The 25,911-nt window shown below is 46.2% G+C and overlaps 1 protein-coding gene across 2 annotated transcripts in view; it reads right to left on the bottom strand.

Annotated features, from left to right (window-relative positions):
• The window catches only part of shmt2 (serine hydroxymethyltransferase 2 (mitochondrial)), a 41,736-nt gene that overhangs the window by 13,654 nt on the left and 2,171 nt on the right, over window positions 1-25,911 (bottom strand). For both annotated transcript variants that reach the window (XM_083660537.1, XM_083660536.1), the window contains exons 2-5: window positions 17,977-18,171; window positions 8,473-8,552; window positions 5,347-5,547; window positions 4,284-4,365 (exon numbers count right to left, since the gene is read on the bottom strand). In XM_083660537.1, coding sequence (XP_083516663.1) covers window positions 4,284-4,365; window positions 5,347-5,547; window positions 8,473-8,552; window positions 17,977-18,171 — 558 coding nt within the window. The remainder of the gene's footprint in view (window positions 1-4,283; window positions 4,366-5,346; window positions 5,548-8,472; window positions 8,553-17,976; window positions 18,172-25,911) is intronic.

The following is a 25,911-nucleotide window of genomic DNA, read 5'->3' on the forward strand; positions in this document are numbered from 1 at the left end:
TCTTCTGAAAATGTTGCTTTAATGTTTGTTTTTTGTTCAAAATTGTCTTTACTTTATTAAGTACCACTGGTTGATAGATGTTGAGAGCGAGAGGGAGAGAGAGTGGGGGTTTGTGTGTGTGGGAGGGTTGTATTTGTTTTGTTGTGTTTATTGTACAAAACCTATATTGTAATACTTGCAATAACAGTTGATAATTGTACAGGGAAAAATTTTATAAACATATTATTTAAAAAAAAGAACAAAAAAATGTGATGTCAAAGACACCATGACATGACAATATATTATAACTCATCTGGCCGTAGAATGCACAAGATACAACGGAAATATGACTTGGACCCATCTAAAACCATGCGACTCATGTCACATTACATTACAGCCCCGGCAGTCTAGCCTGAGCCAAGTAGCCTACGTGCGTAAGTTGGCGTCAAAGTAATATTTCCGATGAATCTTGTGCATTCTGGGCCGGCCGAGTTGTAACATATTGTCATGTCATGTCATTAATAAATGAGATTAATTCTGTTATTTTTCTCTATATATATTTTTTTTTTGGTACTGCTATTTTACATTGAAGTCAACGGCGAGTGGCTTGTGTTACAAAATGACATATTGCTGATCCGATGTCTAGTGGCATTTCCACTGGCCTGTTTACACGACGTCACATTGATGGAGCAGGCGGTGTGAAAGAGGGCTCCTGAAAGAAGATGATGGAGCAATTGCAATAATGCAGCCCTACTTCGGCCAATGTCATCTTTCACAGAGCTACTAAACTGACCTGATGAGGTGGAACAGATCAGAGGACATGTGGAGATGGCTTTCTAAACTGACCTGATGAGGTGGAACGGATCAGAGGACGGGTGGAGAAGGGCTTTCCTATAAATAAGCAACTTTTAGGGGCGCTTTACACGGGGACGGTTTCCTATGGTGACGGGGAATTATTTTATCGTTAGTGCCTCCCTTTTAGACGGCGACGGCGAATTTGCGCTTAGGAAACGACACATTTTGAAACCACCCTCCAGAGTGGAATTCTTGGTGACGCTCCCCGCTGAGCGCTCCATGTAAATCGCTTAGACACGGCTCATTTCTCGGAACTCTGACGTGCCGGCACACGCGACGCACGCGGTCATGGCCGTGCGCGAGTTACACAACGTCATCAGTCAGGAAAACAACACGAAGAGAAGCAGACATGGATCTTACGGTCGTGCTCTCGTTGATGTTGCGGGTGCTTACGTGGCAGAACCAGATAATACTGGCAGTTCTACGCCTTATCCAAGAGTGTTATTCTGAGGAGGTACACGAAATGGATTATACGCCCCGTTGACCATCACACTGCCACCTAGCGACCTGGCATGTGCATTACGGCGTTTTAAAAATTCAACAGCGCTCATGTAAACAGGGAGAAGGTGTGAGGGAAACGCTATTGTGTCGTTTCTTCCAGAAACTGTCCTCGTGTAAAGGGCCCCTTAGAGAGACACATTGAACAATCCACTATTCGGTGGATGTGATCAGAGTCACGTGAAACCGAAGCAGACCCTACTAGTCAAATGACGAGCCCGTCTCATGCCTGAACACACGGTCCTATCCCTCTCCTCCTCCGAGTAACAGCAGAGAAAATGCGGGAGACAGAAAGAGAGCGAGAGAGACAGACGGGACGAAGGAGGCAGAGACGGAGAAGAAAGGAATGAGAAAAAGAAGAGAGCATTGAGCAAAGGGAGGGGGTAAAGCTTTAGACAACCTGATAATCTCCCATCTCCAGAGCACATCTATGGATGCCCCCTCACTCCATCAAGGTGCCCATTGTGAAGACGGGAGCCAGTGGTGCTGGCCAGCCTGTCGATTTCCCATTATCTCTCTCGCAGAGGGGTCTCGCCGGCCCATACATCAACAGGCCCGGACACGCAGGTTCTCCGAGGCATCGATCAGCCGCTACCACCACCACTACTACTACCCCAGAAATCTCCACACCACTACGGAGCACTGATCATATCTATACGTTCACCTGGTCGTACTAAAGCCATTCCCCCATCTTACTACCATGACCGAGGAGTCCCGATGACACACGATTTCCATGCCGGTGCAAAACAGCAGTAGAATGTTGTGTGTCGTTAGTGTATAGAACACGTGGTGGGACTATTCACCTTATTCTTTGCCCATACAAGGACGCTTCTGCATGACGTCATTTCCTAATCGTCTTTCCGGTTTTTAAACACGGAAGTAGAGTACGCCTACCGCATACAGTCATTTAGACTTGCCAAAAAGCTGTTTTCAAGCTAAAAAAAAACCCAAACTGTTTTAAAGTTTTAATATTTGTCGGGTGAGAACGTAACATATATGTGACCAGTTTATCAGTCAGAATAACGCCTATTGGAAATCTTTAACGAGCAGCGAGGACCGGGAACGCTGGCTGTGCTGACACCGGTCGGACTAGCTATCTGTCAAACCCCACTGTAGTTAGGCTACTGGCAGTGAGAAAACACTGTCGACGTGCTTTTGTAACTAACGTTAAATGCCGACCGGGTACAGCCATCGGCTCCTCGCAGCAGTAACGCTATGAACATGTAACTGAAGTTGGCCGCAGTGTAGCTTAATTCTGAATGTTGCCAAACTTCATTCATACTGATGTTTTATTTTGAAAATGGCCGCCAACTAGCGCTGAACCGGAAGAACACATACGTTGCGTCGAACGCGGAAGAGAGAAAAAGTGGGCGTGGTGAATAAGGTGAATAGGGTTGCATCGTAGAATGATCAGAAGGCCGGGGATCGAATCTCTGTGTCGGCAAGCATCAAACGTTCTGTGAGCAACGCAATGAACCCCTAACCAGCTTCAGGGGTGCTGCTCTGTAGCTGACCCTGCACTGTGACCTCCCCCATGGAGGGTGGTGGAAGAAAAGAGAATTTAAACCACAAGGATTCACTTTGAATCTGTGGAAGTGTTCCTGCTGGGGATCGAACACAGGTCTCCTGGTTCAGTGTGTAACCTACAGTGTTGGGCAAGTTATTTTCAAAATGTAATATACTACATATTACTAGTTACTTTCATTTGAAAGTAATAAGTTACTTTACAATATTACTTTCTGTGTAGAGTAACTTGTTACTTATTACACTACTTTTACCAAAACAACAGCAGCAGTAGAATGACATCGCCGCCCCGGAACATCCCGAAAAATAATTTCAACCACCTTGAAGTCAGTGTAAACAATCCAAAATTCTAAATGTTATTCTTTTCCTTTGTTATTGTCATCTATAGTGGTTATTTGCATAAAAACACATAGTTTGATTAGGAAATGATTGTATCTTTTTTAAATATGTGCTTTAATTTAATAAAATGTAACTCAATTTGTAACTTGAGTTACTTGACAAAGTAACTGGTATAATATTACTGAAATCCTATAAGTAATAAGTTATATTACTGAGTTACTGCTAAAAGTAATATATTACATGTAATGTTACATTTGTAATGAGTTACCCCCAACACTGGTAACCTATCTCCCTGTGGCACACGTTCACCTACAAGGCAAAAAGTGGTGAACAGAGCGAACAACTGAACACGCAATCCATCAACCTCTGTGCGTACAATTAATTGTTTTTTTGTTTTACCCAGGTCCCTTCTTCAACCCATTACTCTGCAATGAAGGACACAAACGGACTAATATAAAAAGGTAAACAAGCAGATGAGATGAGCGATGGGGACTATTTGGTAACAGTATCTGTAGAAGCGGCTCCAGCAGAAGGAAGGAATGCTCCTCACTAGTCCGTCTCGGACATCTGAGAAGGCTGGAGAGGCTCTGACACAGCCAATGATGACGGAGGCAATGTACGTAGATGGGAAATTCCGTCAACAACTAGACAAACATTTGTTTATTGTATTTATATAATTTGTTACCAAACTTGCACAAAGTACCAGAAGCGTGGGGTTTCCAGGGTAATTTAGATCATCTAAGGTCAAGCCGAAGCAGTCGAGTGTTGACTTTGAAATACTTCCCTGTGACTGCCTTGACTTTTTTCTGGGATTGTATTTTATTCTATCAAAGCCCAGTCATCAGGCAGGTAAAGAAAACTGGAATACATACAAAGCATTTTCAAAATATTTTTAAACCCAGGTTTGCCTCATAGTCCAGTATAAAGATTTGGGTTTTATCGCAGTTTTTCACCCCCATCCCTTTTACCGGTGATATTGCTCATCAACCTAACCTAAAAAAAAAAAAATGCCTTTTCATCACTGCCTTAAAACAGTAAAGCAGACATCAGTAGCTGAGGGGCACCAGAGAGTGGACGTCTCTACTTACATTGAGCTTGTAGGGCATGGACTCAAAATAGATAGAGGTGGCCGATATCCTCTTCACATCGGACATATAGCCATGGGTCAAACTGGGGAGACGAGACATTAACATACCGGTATAAACAAACAGGCGAACACACACACACACACACAGACAGAGCTATGTCAACTTGAGACAAATTTGTTAAATTCATTCATTTTTAAACACCAACAATTTGGGGTACGGTAATTAGGTCTCAATAAATGCCATATTGTGAGTTCTTAGCTCATTATCTGAGTAAGAGCTCATTTTGTGACAAAACTAACAATCTATCAGAGAACAATCAGTCTGCCAACATGTATGCAGGAATGCAATACACTTGATGACATCGAAAGCAAAAGACTTCTTTGGTGTGAAATTACTGTTGGGAGTGACGTTGAATTTACATCAATGTTCCACGAGATAAAAAGGTATTTTATTTTTCAATTTGAGAAATCAACGTCAAATTACTGTCCCCCATGTAGGGAAACACAAGTAAGTATGAAGTGATTGTAGAATTTAGTGGGTGAGTGAATGTATAAGTAGAGGATAAAGACAATGTGTTAAAGGAACACTCCGCTTATTTTCAACCAGCTTTGTATCATTAGAACATCAGTAGTATATCAGAAAACTGTAAACGGTTTTGAAGTCTGTCATTTAATTTGACAGTTATTGAGTGTTAAAGTGTGGACCAGTGACATCACTGGTCCACACTAACTCAAATTAATAACTCATTAACTCAAATCAACTCTCAAACTGTAAATGGTTTTGAAGTCATTCATCTAGTTTGACAGTTATTGAGAGTTGATTTGAGTTAATGAGTTATTAATTTGAGTTAGTGTTCCTTTAAGCAACTCTCCTCAATCCGGACGCATGCCACACTTATGTAGAATAACAATAAAACCTTCAACTCTGAAAGTGAAAGCTTGGAGAGGTGTGGTATTGAGGTGAGTGAGTCAATTAAGAAAGCATGAGAATGAGTGGGTGAGAGAGACTCAATGAAAATGGTGGAGAATACAATAAACATTAAAAAAAATAAGCATCTACTGACTGTCCTCCATCGGGCAAGTCCAGGCCCATGATGCGGTCGTGGGGGTTGAGCACGGCGGTGTAGCTGGCGAAGTTCGCCGGGGAGCCGGAATAAGGCTGGACATTAACCCCCCACAGGGCTGGGTCCAGCTCGAAGGCCTCCAGGGCTCTCTTCTGGCACAGCAGCTCAATTTGGTCCACCACTTCTGCTCCACCATAGTACCTGTGGGGAAGACGAGGCTTTTTTCTTTTAACATATAGACAAGTTTCCCCGCGCGCTGGCCTAGGGCGGCGCCATAGCAGCCTTATATGTCCCCGGCTTCCGGTTTAAGTCCACATAGCGTCCACAGCAGCCTGATGTTGCCAATAAGCTACGACTTAAATAGAGACTTATTACATCATATGTTTTCCGCCCCCCTGTATGTTGAGTGTTTGTGAAAAAGAAAAATATAGCAGACGCTTTCTTTACTGTAGAGCGCCGTTTAAAAGCCGCACAAGCAGCATCAGTCCCGCCGGCCAGCGCTGGACCCGCTGTGAGGAAACACACAGGAGGAAACCGAAATGTCAAAACAGACATCCCTTGCTAGGCCAGTCCTTTTTTTAAATCGAGATCATGCAACAAGTAGCCTACTTCAGCCGAGGCCAGCAAGACGGCAGGAAAGAAACAGAAGCGTGCCTGCCGCCGTCAAAAGCAAAAGAGACCCGACGTAGGCTGTCAATTTAGCGGAGTTAAAAAGCCTTTTTACCTACGTCGGGCGAATCAATCAATCAATCAATGGCTCGCGCTTGTTGCCCGACGCTCGTATGATGAGGAGATTAATCAAAATGCTTACCACAAATAAAGCCACATGGGTGCCGAGAACGAGTGCAGGAGAGCTGCCGCAGGTGCCAGGTGTGGAGTGGGAGAGATTAAGGTGCGTAGCCTATTGCTGGAGATTCAAGTTGTGCGCTGTCTGCACTGACACTGTCGCACTTATTACTTTTAGCTAACGCTACGTTGTTTTTTCATCAAGGCAATGTCCAGAAGATATGGGTTCATGAGTGTCTGCAAATGCAGATAGATAGGCTACAGTAGGAGCATGCATGCGTGTTGTCTGTTTCAATAACGAAAGCGTCCTTACCGAGAACGACGTGCCGACCAATTAAATATTGTTGCTGCGAAATCGGCCTCTTAATGACAACACTGGAATAATAGCCGTAATATTGATTCACAACGGGAGATAGCCTGACTGTGGGTAATTTGATGAAATACATAGCGTTACAACATACCCGACCTACTTTGTTGCTGTGGAGATATTGGTACGCTTCGGAGCTTTTGAGATTGTTCATCGCTCAGTTTCCCCCCTGGGGGATTAATAAAGTATTTCGTATCGTATCGTATCGTTGCCGTCCACCGCCATTGATTCCTCAAAATACGCTATAATCCTGCCTGTAGTTTACACATATTATCTTCCCATGTGTCCACTGTCAACGGGTGTGGGATAGACACTCTTTCGTTAGACAGGAGACTCGGAGAATGATCCCAAGTTTGCATTTTTTCGGCGGTCGCTATGGCTACTACGCTAGCACGTTACGCTTCTGATCAGTGTCATTTTGAACATGTGACAATGTGTGAGATGCGATCATTCCCCCCAAATTTTGATCAAATCCAGGCAGTCAATCCAACCAATCGAGAGCTAAGATTTATCACAGCAGGTTTGGGGCATTTCAGGTTAAAATGCTTATCAGACCTTTCCGGTGAAATTACAGATGAAGGAGCAACAGATGTGCTAAAAACCATTCATTCAATCTGATCATCCTTTATTGTCATTATATTCAAGTGTAAACCCGTAGGGGAGTCAGTTAGGGACAACAAAAAAGAGATTTACTGTAAGCTTAAAGGGAGGCTCAGGCTTTGCCCATTTTCAACCCGCTTTCTATCATTACAATGTCAGTAGTAATTATGTAGATGGACAGCCTTTACCTTGTCTTCATGTTTCCCTGCACCAAGAGCTCCAGAATGATGCAAAACACATCATACTGTACAGGAAGTGAACAGATGTTGCTCGAGGGCGGCTTCGAAGCCGGCTGTTATGGTTTCTTTTTATTTTCTCTGTATGTGCGCACCATGGAGAATCGCATCGAGAGCCTTAAAGGAACACTCTGCCCATTTTCAACCAGCTTTGTATCATTAGAACATCAGTAGTATATCAGAAAACTGTAAACTGTTTTGAAGTCTGTCATTTAATTTGACAGTTATTGAGTGTTAAAGTGTGGACCCCCACACTAACTCAAATTAATAACTCATTAACTCAAATCAACTCTCAATAACTGTCAAACTAGATGAATGATGAATAGTTTGACAGTTATTGAGAGTTGATTTGAGTTAATGAGTTACTAATTTGAGTTAGTGTGGACCAGTGATGTCACTGGTCCACAATTTAACACTCAATAACTGTCAAATTAAATGACAGACTTCAAAACCGTTTACAGTTTTCTGATATACTACTGATGTTCTAATGATACAAAGCTGGTTGAAAATGGGCGGAGTGTTCCTTTAACGACCCATACCAGCTAGCGGGGGCGGAGTTTCTGCAGGCAATCAAACGTAGATTACTCGACGCAGAAAACATATACACAAGGTAAGCGCTGTCCATCTGCTTTATATTACAGAGATTATAATGGTACAAAGCGGGTTGAAAATCAGCAAAGCCTTCCTTTAAATTCCCGGAATCAAAGGCAACAAATGAGTAACATTTTAAAAAACAAGTCAGCTCTCTTGATTATTGCTGAGAAATGTGAATCATCCAAGGGGAAAATAATACACAATAAAACATAGAAAATGGAAGATAAAGGACTATCATCAGCCTAGGCACTAAATGCTTTCACTACCTCACCTAAAGTATCTTCTTTGGGGGCTATAGATTAGCTGCTGTGTTGTTACTGTATAATATTATATACCGTAGGGCAGGCCTGGGAACGCATTATAAAAATCTATGTGTAGGCTTAAACTCATGTGCGTGTGTGTGTGTGTGTGTGTGTGTGTGTGTGTGTGTGTGTGTGCGCGCGCATGCATGTATGTATGTGCATGTCAATGAGAGATATGGTAAAGCAGAGAATATCCACAGTGTTAATAAGCAGGGGGGTGTGCCTGTGTAAACACACTCACCTCTTCCCTGGGTAGCCTTCAGAGTATTTGTTGTTTAGACATGAGCCCAGGGCTTCCAGAGCTGCGCGACTGCAGAAATTCTATGGAGAGCACACACACACACACACACACACACACGCGCGTGCACAAACGCGCACAAACACACACACACACACACACACACACACAGACACAGACACACACACACACACACACACACAGACACAGATCAATGGGGGGTGTGGACAGAAGGGACAAGGACTGCAAATTAAAGTCTGTTAAGTGATAGTGAGAAATCCCCCTCCAGCTAAAGGCAATCATTACAGTATTGAATCCCTGGACTTCCGTGGACACTCTGCACTCCACAATGCTGCTAGAGGACACAAGATACTCGAATAATAACAATTTCTTCACATTTTGACCTTTTTTTTAATGCGAGAGTTAAAATGTGGGATGAATTTCTGCAAAGGTGTGTGTTAAGACAAAAATGGTTATGATTTACATCTAATCCATGGCCTTGAATTTCAAAAGCCATAGACATATTAAATCATACATAGTATCCATGTATGGCCCATTTTACTATTTTATACCATCTGTCAACCCAACAGTTCAATATACAAATGGACGTGACACTGACTGTAAACACAAGTGAAGGTGGGATGATACCTCCCTTGACATAGCCCTCTTAACAACATTTATGATATTATCACCCTGGCCAGTGCCAGGCTGCAACGCCACAAGCACACGCACACAAACATGTCCTCCCTCCACTCTCTGCCTAGTTGGGGGCTATGCTAATGCTAACACTTCACCTGGGAGCCAAGAGGAGATCAAGGGAGATAACAGGTTTCCACTGTGTCCGTCTGTCACGTTGACGACTGTGCATGTATTAGAAATGGAAATGCAATTGCTTCCTGAGCGTCTTGGAGTGTGTGTGTGTGTGTGTGGAGTGTGTGTGTGTGTGTGTGTGTGTGTCTTGTGTGTAAAATAAAGTGAGTGTGGGTGGACACGTGTGAGAAAATATATGTATTTTGCTTCCAGGGATGCCTGTGCAGTAGTGTGATGTGCCTTGCAGAGGCAGGCAGGGGGGCTGTGCAGTAGTGTGATGTGCCTTGCAGAGGGAGGCAGGGGGGCTGTGCAGTAGTGTGATGTGCCTTGCAGAGGGAGGCAGGGGGCTGTGCAGTAGTGTGATGTGCCTTGCAGAGGGAGGCAGGGGGGGGGGCTGTGCACTAGTGTGATGTGCCTTGCAGAGGGAGGCAGGGGGCTGTGCAGTAGTGTGATGTGCCTTGCAGAGGGAGGCAGGGGGGCTGTGCAGTAGTGTGATGTGCCTTGCAGAGGGAGGCAGGGGGGCTGTGCAGTAGTGTGATGTGCCTTGCAGAGGGAGGCAGGGGGGGGGGGCTGTGCACTAGTGTGATGTGCCTTGCAGAGGGAGGCAGGGGGCTGTGCAGTAGTGTGATGTGCCTTGCAGAGGGAGGCAGGCAGGGGGGCTGTGCACTAGTGTGATGTGCCTTGCAGAGGAGGCCGGGGGGCTGTGCACTAGTGGGATGTGCCTTGCAGAGGGAGGCAGGGGGGCTGTGCAGTAGTGGGATGTGCCTTGCAGAGGGAGGCAGGGGGGCTGTGCACTAGTGGGATGTGCCTTGCAGAGGAGGCAGGGGGGCTGTGCAGTAGTGTGATGTGCCTTGCAGAGGGAGGCAGGGGGGCTGTGCAGTAGTGTGATGTGCCTTGCAGAGGAGGCAGGGGGGCTGTGCACTAGTGTGATGTGCCTTGCAGAGGAGGCAGGGGGGCTGTGCAGTAGTGTGATGTGCCTTGCAGAGGGAGGCAGGGGGGCTGTGCACTAGTGTGATCTGCCTTGCAGAGGAGGCAGGGGGGCTGTGCACTAGTGTGATGTGCCTTGCAGAGGGAGGCAGGGGGGCTGTGCAGTAGTGTGATGTGCCTTGCAGAGGGAGGCAGGCAGGGGGGCTGTGCACTAGTGTGATGTGCCTTGCAGAGGAGGCAGGGGGGCTGTGCACTAGTGTGATGTGTCTTGCAGAGGGAGGCAGGCAGGGGGGCTGTGCACTAGTGTGATCTGCCTTGCAGAGGAGGCAGGGGGGCTGTGCACTAGTGTGATGTGCCTTGCAGAGGGAGGCAGGCAGGGGGGGCCGAGAGGCAGTATGAAGATATCAGCTTATCTCACAGTAGAGCGGTCAGGCTTTGTGTTGAGAGGGAGCTGATATCCTCCACTGAGCAGCTACTGTGGCAAAGCCAGGAAGAAGCAGGAGGAGAGGGGAAAGAAGAACAATGCTAGAGAAGAGAAACACCTCGCCTGCTCTTTTCAATAGGGACATTTCCCATTTCACACCATACAGCACTTGGAATAAAAACAGAGAGCTGTCCGAACGCATCTGCAACAACTGAGCTATTCTTGCTCACAGCAAGTACTGTACCCAGTGTACCCAATGACTGTTTTTTCACTATAAAATAAGTTAGGGTTTGAATGGCTTAATGCAGGGCTTCTCAAACTCGAGGAGAATTTATTAAAAACAAACAAAAAAAACGGACCGAGGTCCAGATCCAGACCGGACCTTGTGTCACATTAGTGTACGATGCGTTGTGTGACTGAACGTGCACGTGTGACACATTGCATCCTGTATTTTTACTTTCACGTTCGGATGCATATATCTCTGCAAAATTTTGGTCACCCATTTTAATCCGCATGGGGTTCTGATCCAGTGTTTTCAAATTACTGTCTTGCTGTTTTTGGTCTATTGGAGCATTGATGATAATTGTGAGGATATCTATAGCCAACTAACGCACTCTCAATCTCCCTTTGACTGTATGTGTTTGTGCCCGTTGGCTCAAAATGCCACCGTTTTCCTATGGAGGGGTGCAGATTCTGTGTTCAGTGCTAGCTGTGCAGTGGATCGCGGATTTTTTTTTCTGTGATCCAGTGCAATCGCCAAAGAGTTGAAAGCAGTTAGTAGTGGATAAAATCCGCACGTCATCCGTCATTTCGCAACAAACAACACATTATTTAGCGCTCCGCTTCATTCATTGCTGCCACTTTTGTCAAAGCGAGGCAGGTTGCAGATTGTGTTACTGCAGCAAATGTTCCCCACCTTTCCGGCCATTCATGTGCTCACCATGTTTGGCTCGATGTGAATCTAGATTTAACACAATGAAAATTATTAAAGGCCCCCTAAAATCAAAAATACGTTTTTCTACTTGTTCCTTCAGGTTGGATGTTTGAGCTTCACTGTGCAGAATGATGTCTGTGCAGTAGGGCATTCACAGACTAGTCGACTAGTAAAACCACTAGTCGACACTGTGCTTAGTAGTCGACTAGTCGTTTTAGCAATTTTTTTTATTTATTTTTATCTTTAAGAAAGAACATGAGGTATTTACATGACATACATGGACTATCATATCCCATATCCCCCACAAAGAACATCAAAACACAACAAAACAAAACAAGAAAACTGCATAAAATACACAATAATCCAAGAACAAACAAGACTATTGGACAAACAACCAAACAAAAACAATGCATTCAAAGTAAATACATAGATCTTGCCCTGTTGGCAGCTAGGAAATGCATAGCTTTAAATTGGAAAGCATCCAATCCCCCAGCTGTAGTTCACTGATGGAATGAACTCTCAAGCTACCATACGTTGGATAACATTTACTACAAGAGCAAAGGCAGATTCTTAGACATCCCCAAAATATGGCAACCACATACAGACTTTGACTTTAAGAACTTTTTACCCCAGTGTCATTAGGCTTATCAGGATAGGAGCTGAATGCATTGTTTTTGTTTGGTTGTTTGTCCAATAGTCTTGTTTGTTCTTGGATTATTGTGTATCTTAATGCAGTTTTCTTGTTTTGTTTTGTTGTGTTTTGATGTTCTTTGTGGGGGATATGGGATATGATAGTCCATGTATGTCATGTAAATACCTCATGTTCTTTCTTAAAGATATATATATATATATATATTTTTTTTTTATTAAAAAAAATTAAAAACGACTAGTTGACTAGTTGACTACCTTTAGGGACGACTAGTCGACTAGTAAAATTCACTAGTCGTGAATGCCCTACTGTGCAGAGTTTGACACTAGAAGGCTGTTTTCACAATCGTCTGCTGAAAGTGGACAGGTTCTCTGAGCTCACTGAAAAGGCAATTTTCAACTAGCATGATTCATGACATCACGACTACTGGAGCCAATCCCTGTCCAGTATTCAGCAGTTAAAGGCCCAAAACATTCTCACTCCAAACTCGTCATATACTGCAGATTGGTACAGGAACCCTTGTCATCACTTTGTCATGAGTTGGGAGTGAGAATGTGTTGAAAGCCTGTGTTGTATGCTGTGATTGGCTAGTTAGGTTCTAGATAACCCTGATTGGTTGCTTTGGATTTCTAAATTAGGGAGGAGGGGAAGTCATGTTAAGGATTTTAACAAGATAATTAAATTTTTTTGGGGTGGGAAAAACCATCAGACACAAATTATTATTCAAAGTAGAGTATATACATCTTGAAACATGACTTTAGGGGGTCTTTACAAAGTAGTAGCAGTTTGACCCATTTGGCTGTACAGTCAATGGTTTAACCAGTGAACAATTGGGTCAGTGGCCAGGTTCAAGGCATTGATTACAGGCAAACATTTCTCCACTGATTCAAGCCACTGTAGTATTGAATGTGTGTACTTAAGGTATGTTTAAATTATGTTATCGACAAGTTGGACATTGATTTATGTCGGTGCGTTTGACTGGCATTGTTCCGGACCTTTGAACTTGTGTAAAATTCACACATGGACCTATAAAAAAGGTTTGAGTAGCCCTAGCATAATGAATACTGAGCACAGTTGGTCAATGGGTGAATAATGACTGAGAGTAAAGGTCAATTTAAAATTGACATTTTTAAAGTAAAAACACTTGGCACACACATAACGCCAACTTTTTCCCACTTTCCCACGGCAGGTCAGAATTCTAAAGTAAAGTAATTTAGTACTATAAAAAAGCTCATAAATACAACAAAATTACTGAAAAATGAACAAATAATTGATTGCGATTAAATTTGAAATTTATATTTTAATAACTTTGTACAATTCCATATCATAAATCGACCCTCTTTGTACTTATTGTATTCATTGATAAGCCCTCATAATCAAATGACAAGTTATGTCTAAATGTAGCCAGCTGCAACATGGAAAGACCTGTAAATGTAGCCACTTATAACATGAAAAAAGAGTGGATTATATTCATGAGGCTGGCAGGTCTCTCCATTCAGCCATTGTGCCAAAATATGCATCAGTCCTGAATCTCCTGATGAGGCGTTGTCAGCTACCTGCACTGCCAACATACAGGGAAGGTGCTGCCAGCTCTTGTCGTGGGCATTGAGTGTGTGTTTGCATCAATTGTCTGCCTTTAGAAAGGAAATGAAATATGGTACTGGGTACGGGATTGATTCTTCATTCAACTAATGCATCCATGACCAAAACAGCAGCCTTTTACTTTCGCTCTGTAATTCAAAGTACAGTAGCTGCCACCATGCCCACGCCACACAAATCTGAGTTGCCGGATCCATGACCAACGCTGAGGTGAGCTGGCATCCAATTGGTCAGGAAAAAAACACTCCCTGGGCCAATGGCAAAGCAGAGAGGTGAGATAACCAGCTTATCACCAGAATGATAGACCAATCCAGTGGTCCAAAAATCCATGTCTTAGGAGGCTTTCACAACAGGGACCCGGGGCCCGGATCAGAGTACACTTGACCCCAAAGTCCAGTTCATTTGATTAGTGTGAACACTATGTACCGTACCCAGGCGGGCACGGATCAGGATCACCAACCGTGTCCGGGTCCACTTGAAAAGGTGGTCTAGAGTAGTACGGTTCATGTTCTGATATGGTTTGCACCAGGTGTGAAAACTACTGTACCAAAACACTGGCACAGTACAGGCACAGTACAAAGCAATCGTACCTACAGTAATATGAAAACACCCTTAGTGCGCTCAGGCTATTGGGCAATCCTTTTTCTAATCATTGTCCAAGCCTGCTTTGGTCATTTTAGGGGAAATTAAATCTACAGCACACTCCACAGGCCTTGTAGAAGAACGAAGGCAAGCTTTTTAGGATTTTTTAGGAACTTTAAATCATTTATCCAGTGTTCTATACATCATAGGTTAAAATCCAGGCTGGGACCTTGGCCACAGCCTTGTTTCTCTCTCCAAATAAAACACAAATATGGAAAAAATAATAATCTTTACCAAAATAAAGCTCTTTAAACAGGCTCAACACAAAACAAGTGAAAAGAGACCAGTAGAAGACAAAACTGTCTTCTACTGGTCTCTGTGCGTGTGCAGGTGAGAGTGTTCAGGTGAGAGCGTGCAGGTGAGAGTGTGCAGGTGTCAGCGTGCAGGTGAGAGGGTGCAGGTGACAGCGTGCAGGTGAGAGGGTGCAGGTGAGAGCGTGCAGGTGAGAGCGTGCAGGTGACAGCGTGCAGGTGAGAGCGTGCAGGTGAGAGGGTGCAGGTGAGAGGGTGCAGGTGAGAGCGTGCAGGTGAGAGGGTGCAGGTGAGAGCGTGCAGGTGAGAGTGTGCAGGTGTCAGCGTGCAGGTGAGAGCGTGCAGGTGAGGGTGCAGGTGACAGCGTGCAGGTGAGAGGGTGCAGGTGAGAGCGTGCAGGTGAGAGCGTGCAGGTGACAGCGTGCAGGTGAGAGCGTGCAGGTGAGAGCGTGCAGGTGAGAGCGTGCAGGTGAGAGCGTGCAGGTGAGAGTGTGCAGGTGAGAGCATGCAGGTGAGAGCGTGCAGGTGAGAGCGTGCAGGTGAGAGCGTGCAGGTGAAAGTGTGCAGGTGAGATCGTGCAGGTGAGAGTGTGCAGGTGAGAGCGTGCAGGTGAGAGGGTGCAGGTGACAGCGTGCAGGTGACAGCGTGCAGGTGACAGCGTGCAGGTGAGAGGGTGCAGGTGACAGCGTGCAGGTGAGAGTGTGCAGGTGAGAGCGTGCAGGTGAGAGCGTGCAGGTGAGAGCCTGCAGGTGAGAGCGTGCAGGTGACAGCGTGCAGGTGACAGCGTGCAGGTGACAGCGTGCAGGTGACAGCGTGCAGGTGAGAGGGTGCAGGTGACAGCGTGCAGGTGAGAGCGTGCAGGTGAGAGTGTGCAGGTGAGAGTGTGCAGGTGAGAGTGTGCAGGTGAGAGTGTGCAGGTGAGAGGGTGCAGGTGAGAGCGTGCAGGTGAGAGCGTGCAGGTGAGAGCGTGCAGGTGAGAGCGTGCAGGTGACAGCGTGCAGGTGACAGCGTGCAGGTGAGAGTGTGCAGGTGAAAGTGTGCAGGTGAGAGTGTGCAGGTGAGAGCGTGCAGGGGAGAGCGTGCAGGTGAGAGCGTGCAGGTGACAGCGTGCAGGTGAGAGCGTGCAGGTGACAGCGTGCAGGTGAGAGTGTGCAGGTGACAGTGTGCAGGTGAGAGCGTGCAGGTGACAGCGTGCAGGTGAGAGCGTGCAGGTGACAGCGTGCAGGTGAGAGTGTGCAGGTGAGAGCGTGCAGGTGACAGTGTGCAGGTGACAGTGTGCAGGTGACAGTGTGCAGGTGAGAGCGTGCAGGTGAGAGTGTGCAGGTGACAGTGTGCAGGTGACAGTGTGCAGGTGACAGTGTGCAGGTGACAGTGTGCAGGTGACAGTGTGCAGGTGACAGTGTGCAGGTGAGAGTGTGCAGGTGACAGTGTGCAGGTGAGAGCGTGCAGGTGAGAGTGTGCAGGTGAGAGTGTGCAGGTGACAGTGTGCAGGTGACAGTGTGCAGGTGACAGTGTGCAGGTGAGAGTGTGCAGGTGACAGTGTGCAGGTGAGAGCGTGCAGGTGAGAGCGTGCAGGTGACAGCGTGCAGGTGAGAGCGTGCAGGTGAGAGTGTGCAGGTGAGAGTGTGCAGGTGAGAGCGTGCAGGTGAGAGTGTGCAGGTGAGAGTGTTCAGGTGAGAGCGTGCAGGTGAGAGCGTGCAGGTGAGAGTGTGCAGGTGAGAGTGTGCAGGTGAGAGAGCGTGCAGGTGAGAGTGTGCAGGTGAGAGCGTGCAGGTGAGAGTGTGCAGGTGAGAGCGTGCAGGTGAGAGCGTGCAGGGGAGAGCGTGCAGGTGAGAGTGTGCAGGTGAGAGTGTGCAGGTGAGAGTGTGCAGGTGAGAGTGTGCAGGTGAGATCGTGCAGGTGAGAGTGTGCAGGTGAGAGTGTGCAGGTGAGAGCGTGCAGGTGAGAGAGCGTGCAGGTGAGAGTGTGCAGGTGAGAGTGTGCAGGTGAGAGTGTGCAGGTGAGAGTGTGCAGGTGAGAGCGTGCAGGTGAGAGAGCGTGCAGGTGAGAGGGTGCAGGTGAGAGTGTGCAGGTGAGAGCGTGCAGGTGAGAGTGTGCAGGTGAGAGCGTGCAGGTGAGAGTGTGCAGGTGAGAGCGTGCAGGTGAGAGAGCGTGCAGGTGAGAGTGTGCAGGTGAGAGTGTGCAGGTGAGAGAGCGTGCAGGTGAGAGTGTGCAGGTGTCAGCGTGCAGGTGAGAGCGTGCAGGTGAGAGCGTGCAGGTGAGGGTGCAGGTGACAGCGTGCAGGTGAGAGTGTGCAGGTGAGAGCGTGCAGGTGAGAGTGTGCAGGTGAGAGCGTGCAGGTGAGGGTGCAGGTGAGAGCGTGCAGGTGAGAGTGTGCAGGTGAGAGTGTGCAGGTGAGAGAGCGTGCAGGTGAGAGCGTGCAGGTGACAGCGTGCAGGTGAGAGCGTGCAGGTGAGAGTGTGCAGGTGAGAGGGTGCAGGTGACAGCGTGCAGGTGAGAGCGTGCAGGTGAGAGTGTGCAGGTGAGAGCGTGCAGGTGAGAGCGTGCAGGTGAGAGTGTGCAGGTGAGGGTGCAGGTGACAGCGTGCAGGTGAGAGTGTGCAGGTGAGAGCGTGCAGGTGAGAGAGCGTGCAGGTGAGAGCGTGCAGGTGAGAGTGTGCAGGTGAGAGCGTGCAGGTGAGAGAGCGTGCAGGTGAGAGCGTGCAGGTGAGAGTGTGCAGGTGAGAGCGTGCAGGTGAGAGTGTGCAGGTGAGAGTGTGCAGGTGAGAGTGTGCAGGTGAGAGCGTGCAGGTGAGAGTGTTCAGGTGAGAGCGTGCAGGTGAGAGAGCGTGCAGGTGAGAGCGTGCAGGTGAGAGTGTGCAGGTGAGAGCGTGCAGGTGAGAGTGTGCAGGTGAGAGTGTGCAGGTGAGAGCGTGCAGGTGAGAGCGTGCAGGTGAGAGCGTGCAGGTGAGAGTGTGCAGGTGAGAGCGTGCAGGTGAGAGTGTGCAGGTGAGAGCGTGCAGGTGAGAGAGCGTGCAGGTGAGAGTGTGCATGCTTGCCCACACGCATGTGAGTGTCAGTGTATATATGGAATACCGGGCAAGGGCCAGGGCAATCCACAGAAGTGAATGAGAGAGCGCAGTTGAGAATTAGGAGACTGTATTTAGTGTTGTGTATAGAAAGTGAAGGGTCATGTAGTATGTCCAATCCATAAAACATGAAAAAAGTGGAAAAAAATGCATTCCTCTATTTGATGACATCATCACTCATATCTTTGACTGACAGCTCTTTACCTCGGATGCAATGAGCTCCAAGCCGCGGCACTGCCTGTCCTTCTCCTTCTGCACGAGCTGCCACATCTCAGGGTCGTCCTGAGCCAGGCTGTCCTGGCCTGTCCACGCAGCACCGTCCTCGTCCACCGACCGGCTGGCTGCGTGTGACTGCTGCCCACGGACACTCAGCGACACCGGGGCTCGCCGGCACAGCGGCTGGAGAGATGGGGGAAGGGGGGGGTCGGGGGTACAGTCAAAGGGAGATTGAGAGTACGTTAGTTGGCTATAGATTATCACAATTGTCATCGATGCTCCAATAGACCAAAAGCAGTTTACACAGTAATTTGATTGGATCAGAACCCCATGCGGATTAAAACGGGTGACCAAAATTTTGCAGAGATATAGGCATCCGAACCAGTAGGGAATGTGTTATTTTGCCAAAGTTTTATCTCGTCACTGCAATGCAAGGGAGCCTTAACAAAATAATGTAAAAATAGTATAGCGGGTTAGGTTTTGAGGCAACATCGGTAACATTTTGCAAGATTAGAAATTATTTCTGAAAAACGTGGGTCCCTAGAGGAAATTGAAACTTGAAAACCCACTTAAGATATGGAAGCATGTTCCACAGAATGTGCGTTTGATCACTGTACACATTAACCGACAGCCTGATTTGTCCTACATAAATAAGGCGTCGTTTCGAGTCCCTTCTCCTCTCTCGTGCAACTCCAATATTATGTAGCCTGGAATAATTAGAAGCTGGCGTGTTTGTGTGATATCAATAATCAGCACGGTTGTTCAATTATGCCTCTATCAGCACTTCTGCAAACTGAGGGAGTGACTTTTACAGCCTCAGTGTACCGAAGGAGGCATGGAGAGAACACATTCAGCACTTCCTGCTTATCTAATCTGGACTGGGGCCGGCGAGTTCTTCTGCTGCTGCTGCAGTGCCTGATGGTGTGTGTGTGTGTGTGTGTGCGTGTGTGTGTGTGTGTGTGTGTAGAGTCCATACACTGGCTCTGTCTCTTTTCTGCTCTCCACACTAAGCGTGAATCCTCTCCTCTCCTGGCTTCCTCCTATATGCATGATCCTCACAGATGATAGGCACAGCTCGATTGTGTGCAGCCAGGAAGATGCAAGAGGATGATGATGAAGATATATAGCACTGCTTAAAAAAACACATTCAAAGTGAGAATACTTCATATTTATTTTAAAATGACAACGATGCACATGTTTTATTTGTGTATTTACTTTACAGTATGTATATCTTAACTTTTTTTTTTACAATGTTCGACAGTATGACAGCAACATAACTACTCTGGAGAATTGAGTATCCACAATGCCCAAAATCCTTCCCAATCCCAATGCAATGCTAAATAAAATGTTAACCTACTGTCCAATTGAGGGCCAGGCAGGGGAATGCACAAATGTGTACAGGCTAAATAAATTGTTCTCCTACCGTTCAATCGTGTCATTGAGGGGCAGGGGAAAAGCAGGCTTTCATTGTAACCAAACTAATCAGTTAAGTCAGTCTCGTGTTTGGCTAATGGCTGCAATGAAAACCTATCAAATCGACGCAGCATGAATGGACAGACACACCACTGGTGTAGAGATGGCATCCATGTGGACAAACAATAATAAGAGGCAAACAGCAGCAAACAAAATGGAGACGAGCAACAGGTCAGCGCAGACGAGCAAAGTCACAGGCAGTGGCTTGCTGCACAATCTGCATCTGGCCACTAGCAGCCACGTTCAATTCATCTCATCAATACTGAACCGAAAAGTGTCAACTTGTCTGCTGAAAGAGAACATCGATATTTTATTGCAAAACTACAGCTTAGTTATTATTGTGAAAATAAATCCATTTGATCTCGTTTAGCAATTGCTCTTTATTGTCAGTCTGGGAGAGCAGCAAGGGATTAAAACAATCCTTTAACAGGTGGATTGCACTCACCCAAACAGTATCATTTAATCAATATGATGATGGCCCTACATGGAGATCAATCCCCAGCATTGCTAACCTGAAGTTCTGGTCTGTACAGGTGTGCTGGGTGGGTCTGAGGGACAACCTCCCTTTAATAGCACCATTAAAAAGCAATTAACACAATGCTCATGAGCGGTTGAGGGCACCCGGATGAGTAAATGCAAATAAAGCTTATTCCATGTGGTGTTAGGAAAAAAAGGAGGAGGGGAGTTCATAGTTGGCTTTAAAAGTTGAAAAAATAAATAAGAAACAAATTTTCGGCCGAAATAAATGTTATACAGCCCAAATTTAAATGTGCAATGTGGGACTGCAAAACAGAGCATCAAGATATGGGCAAAGATAACTGTAAATTTTGTCTCTACTTGCCAACCATAGTCTTTCTTAAAGTTGGACTTCCTGAATTTGTAAAAATAATAATTACACACATATATATATATATATTATATATATTAGGGATGTTCATCAGTTATCGAAAATCGATAATTGATCGTTAAGGAATGGAATCGATCATGTGGAATTCTTATCGATTATTGTTATTATTATTATTATTATTTTTCCGGACTACGTTTGGGTGGAATTCGTTCCTCCTCGCCCCACTCCACTGCACAACCGACTAACGTGAGGTGGAGCTTCATATAGTCTCTAGTTTTCTGGCTGGGCACGGGCCTTTGTGCCAACAAAACTGTTTTAAACATGGGGAATTCACACCGGCATGCGCCGGGGACAGCAGAGTGTTGGAGAGGAGACACATTGAAATAAAGAGTTCATTGAGGAGAACACGTTGTCTTTCGTATTTTCTGCCATAGGCATTCATTTTGTAAAAGATAAAAAATAAAAAAATAAATTATTATTAGGCTAATATGATCGATAATCGATAATTGATCGTTAATTTTCCCCGATTTTCGATTTTGGACATTTTTCAAAATGAACATCCCTAATATATATAGCATCCCTAATATATATATATATATATATATAGCAGCCTGCAGAAAGACTATCTGCTCCATCGCCGCTCAGCCCATCCTCTATTGCGCTCCCTCCTCTCCTCCCCAGGGTGGTGGAGGGGACAGAGGTGACACACCAGGGGGGAGGAGGGGGACTGGCACATTTTAATGTCTGATTTTGAGGAGTCTCTCCCCCCTGCCTTCTGTCACCGGTGGCAGTGGTGATGGCGAGGAGGAGGAGAGAGGGGGGGTGATGCCCCCCCAGGGCTCTGGAAGAGATGAGGGCCTGGGGAGACAGGCTGGCCTGCCTCTGAGGACACGTTTCTGCCTGAGAAATCACACGGGTCATTAAACCTTGACGGGAACTGTCCTTTACTGTCTGCGTTTCTGCTGGGACACACCAAGGCCGCGCAAAAGCAGTGGCAAAAAAAGCCCAGCACAAAGCCAGCCAACTGCTGCCAGGGGTTCTAGCGTTACTGGTGATGACTGTAGAACAGACAAGGGTGCCTGTCTGACTGGAGATTCAGGACGTCCGCCTCCCTCCACATGATGCATCTCCCCTCTCCCTTCTCCCTCCCTTCTTCTCCCTCCCTCCACGTCACCCAAAGCTGCTAAACGGGCCGATCCGAGTGGCACTCGTGTGCGGCGTTGTTATTCGTTCCCCTCTCCGTCAAGATGGCTTCCGCCACCACGGCTGCGAACGGGACAGCTCTGTGGGTCCCTGTGGTCTGCCACTCTGCCTCGCACTCCAGCACCGATCATTACGGGAGATTCATTAATAAAACACACGAGATTAACTGATCCGAGAAAAAGTGAGAGCCAAGATGCGAGCACCAAATCTGTCATATTTGGGGACTATTTTTAGAGGAGGGATTACGCTGTCGTTTGAAGGTGAACTCGCTTGAAAACTCCGCCGCCGTGAGAGAAAGGGTGGGGCTAGGCCACATCAACCTCGGGTGCCAGGCACTAAAGAACGGCCTCGTCACACAGACGCGGCAGCAGCGCATCTGGGCGACGTTGAGAAGGTAATCGTTGGCAGTTTGTCTTTTCTTGTCACAACGTCTGTGACCAAAGAACAATGATAGAAGAAGAAAAGGGGAAAGAAAGAAGAAAGAAAACCATTTGATTAACCCCGTAACCCCCGACTCTGTCATATTTTGGGCCATTTCCTGCAGCAGCTGCCGAGGGGAGTCAATTTTACAGATGAGCGCTGTCCATCAGTCGCTGTTCCAAACAACAATCAGCCGTGTGACACGGCTGGCAAAGGAAAAACCCGACACGAGCCAAAAGAGTGAGAGGGGGAAAGAGAGAGAGAAGGTAGCAGAAAAGAAGTGTCAACAGGGCGGCGACATCCGTCAGTCTGACACTCACGTCGCCTCTTCCTCTTGTCACTGACTAATAGGAGAGCTGCCCGTTACAGATTGGCCCTGTGGACGACACCAGACAGAGATCTGGCCGGAGCCCAGAGAGGGGTGGAGGGGTCCAAACGGCGTCCAGAGCAAAACTCGACTCGTTCAGGGCAAAGGGGTTGTCGGGGTGACGATCAGGAACCAACGCGCTGTCGCCACTGAAGCCATCGGCTGGGGAACGGAACTTTAAAAGAAAGCAAAGGATAGTGAGGTTTGGAAGCCTTGCTACTTAGCAATGATGGTGTTTGGTACTGTAGATTCCTTTGTCAGCAGCTCAATCCATGCTGTTCCTCACAGTACCAGCTCCAGATAGTTAGCCACAAACCAATACAAACACAATGGCGTCAGATAGGGATGGGGCCGATCCGATCCAATATCGGTATCGGGTGCCGATATGGCACTAATTCACGGATCGGATCGGATTTTTTTTTTTTTGCAATTCCAGCGCACAGCTGGCCGTAATTTGTAATAATAGTATATATATATATATATATATATTATTATTATATTATATATATAATAATAATAATGTATAATAGCATCCTTCTTTGCCTTGTATATTTTCTTAATTTTGTCTGCTTTTTAATTGGCCAAATCGTTGCCTATACTGTATATTCAAGAAAAATATTGGTATCGGCATAATATCGGTATTGGCAGATATCCAAATTCAGGTATCGGAATCGGATCGGAAGTGAAAAAAGTGGATCGGTGCATCCCTAGCGTCAGACTCCTGTCTGTGCAAGCAGACTCAGGCTCACTGACATGTATTTTGTGAGCCTGAGTCAACTTGCACAGACAGGAGCATGACCCCATTGACCTTGTTTGTGGCTAACTATCTGGAGCTAGTATGAGGAACAGCATGGATTGTGCTGACGAAGGAATCTACCAATCAACGTCATCAAACCCAGGTGTTGAAGTAAGCGGTGCAGGTTTGCACAGGTCGGACCCTTCTCCCCCAGCCCCCTCCCTCTGGCACTGTATGCGCGTACGTGCGTGCGTGTGTGTGTGTTTCACCGGCTGACACAGCTCAAAAGTCCACTCCAGGTTTTCCCGCTGATCAGGAAATCCAACTTGATTCAACAGCGATCACTTACAATTATGCTCATTAACATTGAGCCCTGGCACTGTGTGTGCATGTGACACGTGTGCGTGTTTCACCCTACAGTCTATGCCACAGAGCGAGGTCGACAGTCGCCGGTGAAACCATAGACCGTCGACCTCGCGGTCTCGCTTCCTTCTGAAGTCGGGGGAGGAGCCTAGGTGAACATTTCCTGCTTACCTCAGGTTCACCTCAGGTGAAATCTCGTGCGCACATCTTGGCTCAGTGTCCAGTTAACATTTGTAATGTTACGGATAGCACCATTGATAGTACAATATAGCACTTAGCCGATAGCTCCTGCTGTGCATGTTGTAGCGAGCTACTCTACCACGACATCGTTGGTTGATTGTACTAAGACATTATGCACCGTCTCCATTAGTAATCAAATGATGCGGGCACTTACAACATCAGAAGCAAAGCGCTGCTAACTAATGACATTGGCAGCTCCACATCCTCATCAAAACCAAACACCTTGTCCTACAGCAGTTTAGTTATACTCCTCCAACCTGTTGTCCAAAACATACAGGAGTTAAGCGCCCGCCCAGGGGCTTTGTTACAGGAGGTAACCGCCCACCCAGGGGCTTTGTTACAGGAGGTAACCTCCCGCCCAGGGGCTTTGTTCACGTCATCAGAGGTGCTTTGGACGGCAGAAAACACAGGAATGACGGATCAACTGTAGCTTAGCGTTTCTTTCCTGGTTTCAACAATGGCATGCTGACCTGCACAGTCAAGTACAGGTTTGGATTTGGAATTTAAACTAAAGGGAATGTAGAGTTTAACATTAAACCAGGAAAAAAATAAAGCAGATTTTGCAAGTTAAATAGTCACAATGGTGTCGGCATCATTATGCCCCAACTCTGCTGGCCCTCTTACACATGTAGGCCATATAAAGAAGCACATGCAAGACATTTTCATGAGTTATTCACATAAATAAATAGCTAAAAACTAACAGCTTAGAATCTTGGGTCTTTGTTTTTATACATTGAGACACACGTTCACAATTGGACTTAGTGTGAACTGCTCAACTGAGTAGTGTCCCCTTTAAGGTGTCTAAGCTTTAAGCCTGATAAACATTGGCAAAATACCACAAATAGCAAAAGTGTCCAGGTGGGTGCTGTGCTGTCCAGTCCAGTCCAGCAAAGTTAATGTCACCTCACTGTGGGTCAAGGCTGTGGGAGGAGGGGTCACTCCCTACTGTCCTCATTGGTTAAAGACTTGGACTGAGCATTGGCTTCTCTCAAAGCCAAATGTTGAGCAATCGCAGAGAGAGAGTTATTATTGAAACACAGAGTGATGATGGTCAATACTGTAGTTAGGCTAAACTTTCTTTGGTTGTTGTGACCCAAGTGATGGGAACATTAACACAGTTTGGCAAATTATTCTGACAAAATTGGTATCTGGATGTAAGTATGTTTGTTATACTGATAAAAAACCTTTCAAATAATTATTTTTTCTGTAACCAAAAATACAAACAATTTGATAGTCTGACTCAATAGCATAAAATGCTGTTTTCACAAAGTCGCTTTGTTAAGTGGATGCCAAGAATAACATTTAAATGTGCTGTGTTACAGACTCTTGTGCAATGTGCACGGACTGACTAGTAGTACTCTGAAATGTATCCTAATACCTGCTGCAGTTGGCCTATTTTAGGGGGAGGGGGAAAAAAAACAATATGGCCCCTCTGTTTGCTTCAGATATTATAGGTGGGTATAGGTTGTTGTTTAAAAGCCAAGGTCTCAAAAGTTGCATTTTCCCAACAGTTGGCAGACTTTACATCACTATCTGAAAAAAGTGCTCTCGAGATATTGAGGGCAACAGCAGGAGAAAACTGCACAGTCAATGAAATGTTTCTCTCACATAGACACCCCACACACACACACACACACACACACACACACACACACACACACACACACACACACACACACACACACACACACACACACACACACACACACACACACACACGAAGAGGAAATCTCTGGATCCTGTGGGGACACCACAGGCCTTTAGCCTAAAAGAAGACCCTCTTCATGAGCCTATCTGAAATGTAATGAAGACGCACACTGCATCACTTACCACCAATAGGACAAGCATGCACGCATGTGACTGTGAGTGACTCCAGCTAATGGGAAACCTCAAAGACAACACAACACTGACTTGTTTGAATACATGCATGATGCATGTATTCATGTAGTCGTTTCAGAGAAACTAACCTACATGAAATTCTTACCATCTGCAAAATGGGTCCCTATTTAAACTCCAGAGGCTACACTAACTGATATGTCAAATTTAAATCACATTAGCCTTTATTTAGACAATCAGTAGTTAATGTATTATTTCATATACATTTTCATTTAAGTTACACACAGTTGCGGTAGAAACCTACATAGACACCATATTCAGATGTAGCCGACCTACACTGTCAGTTCCCCTCTCTCCCACTGTGCCCTGTACAGGGCCAGAATAACAGATAGGTTCAGTCTACAAAGTTGCCTTCAAAATGTACGTCAAAAGAGATGT

Source organism: Poromitra crassiceps (assembly GCF_964638095.1).
Source record: "Poromitra crassiceps genome assembly, chromosome: 25".
NCBI classification, from domain to species: Eukaryota; Metazoa; Chordata; class Actinopteri; order Beryciformes; family Melamphaidae; genus Poromitra; species Poromitra crassiceps.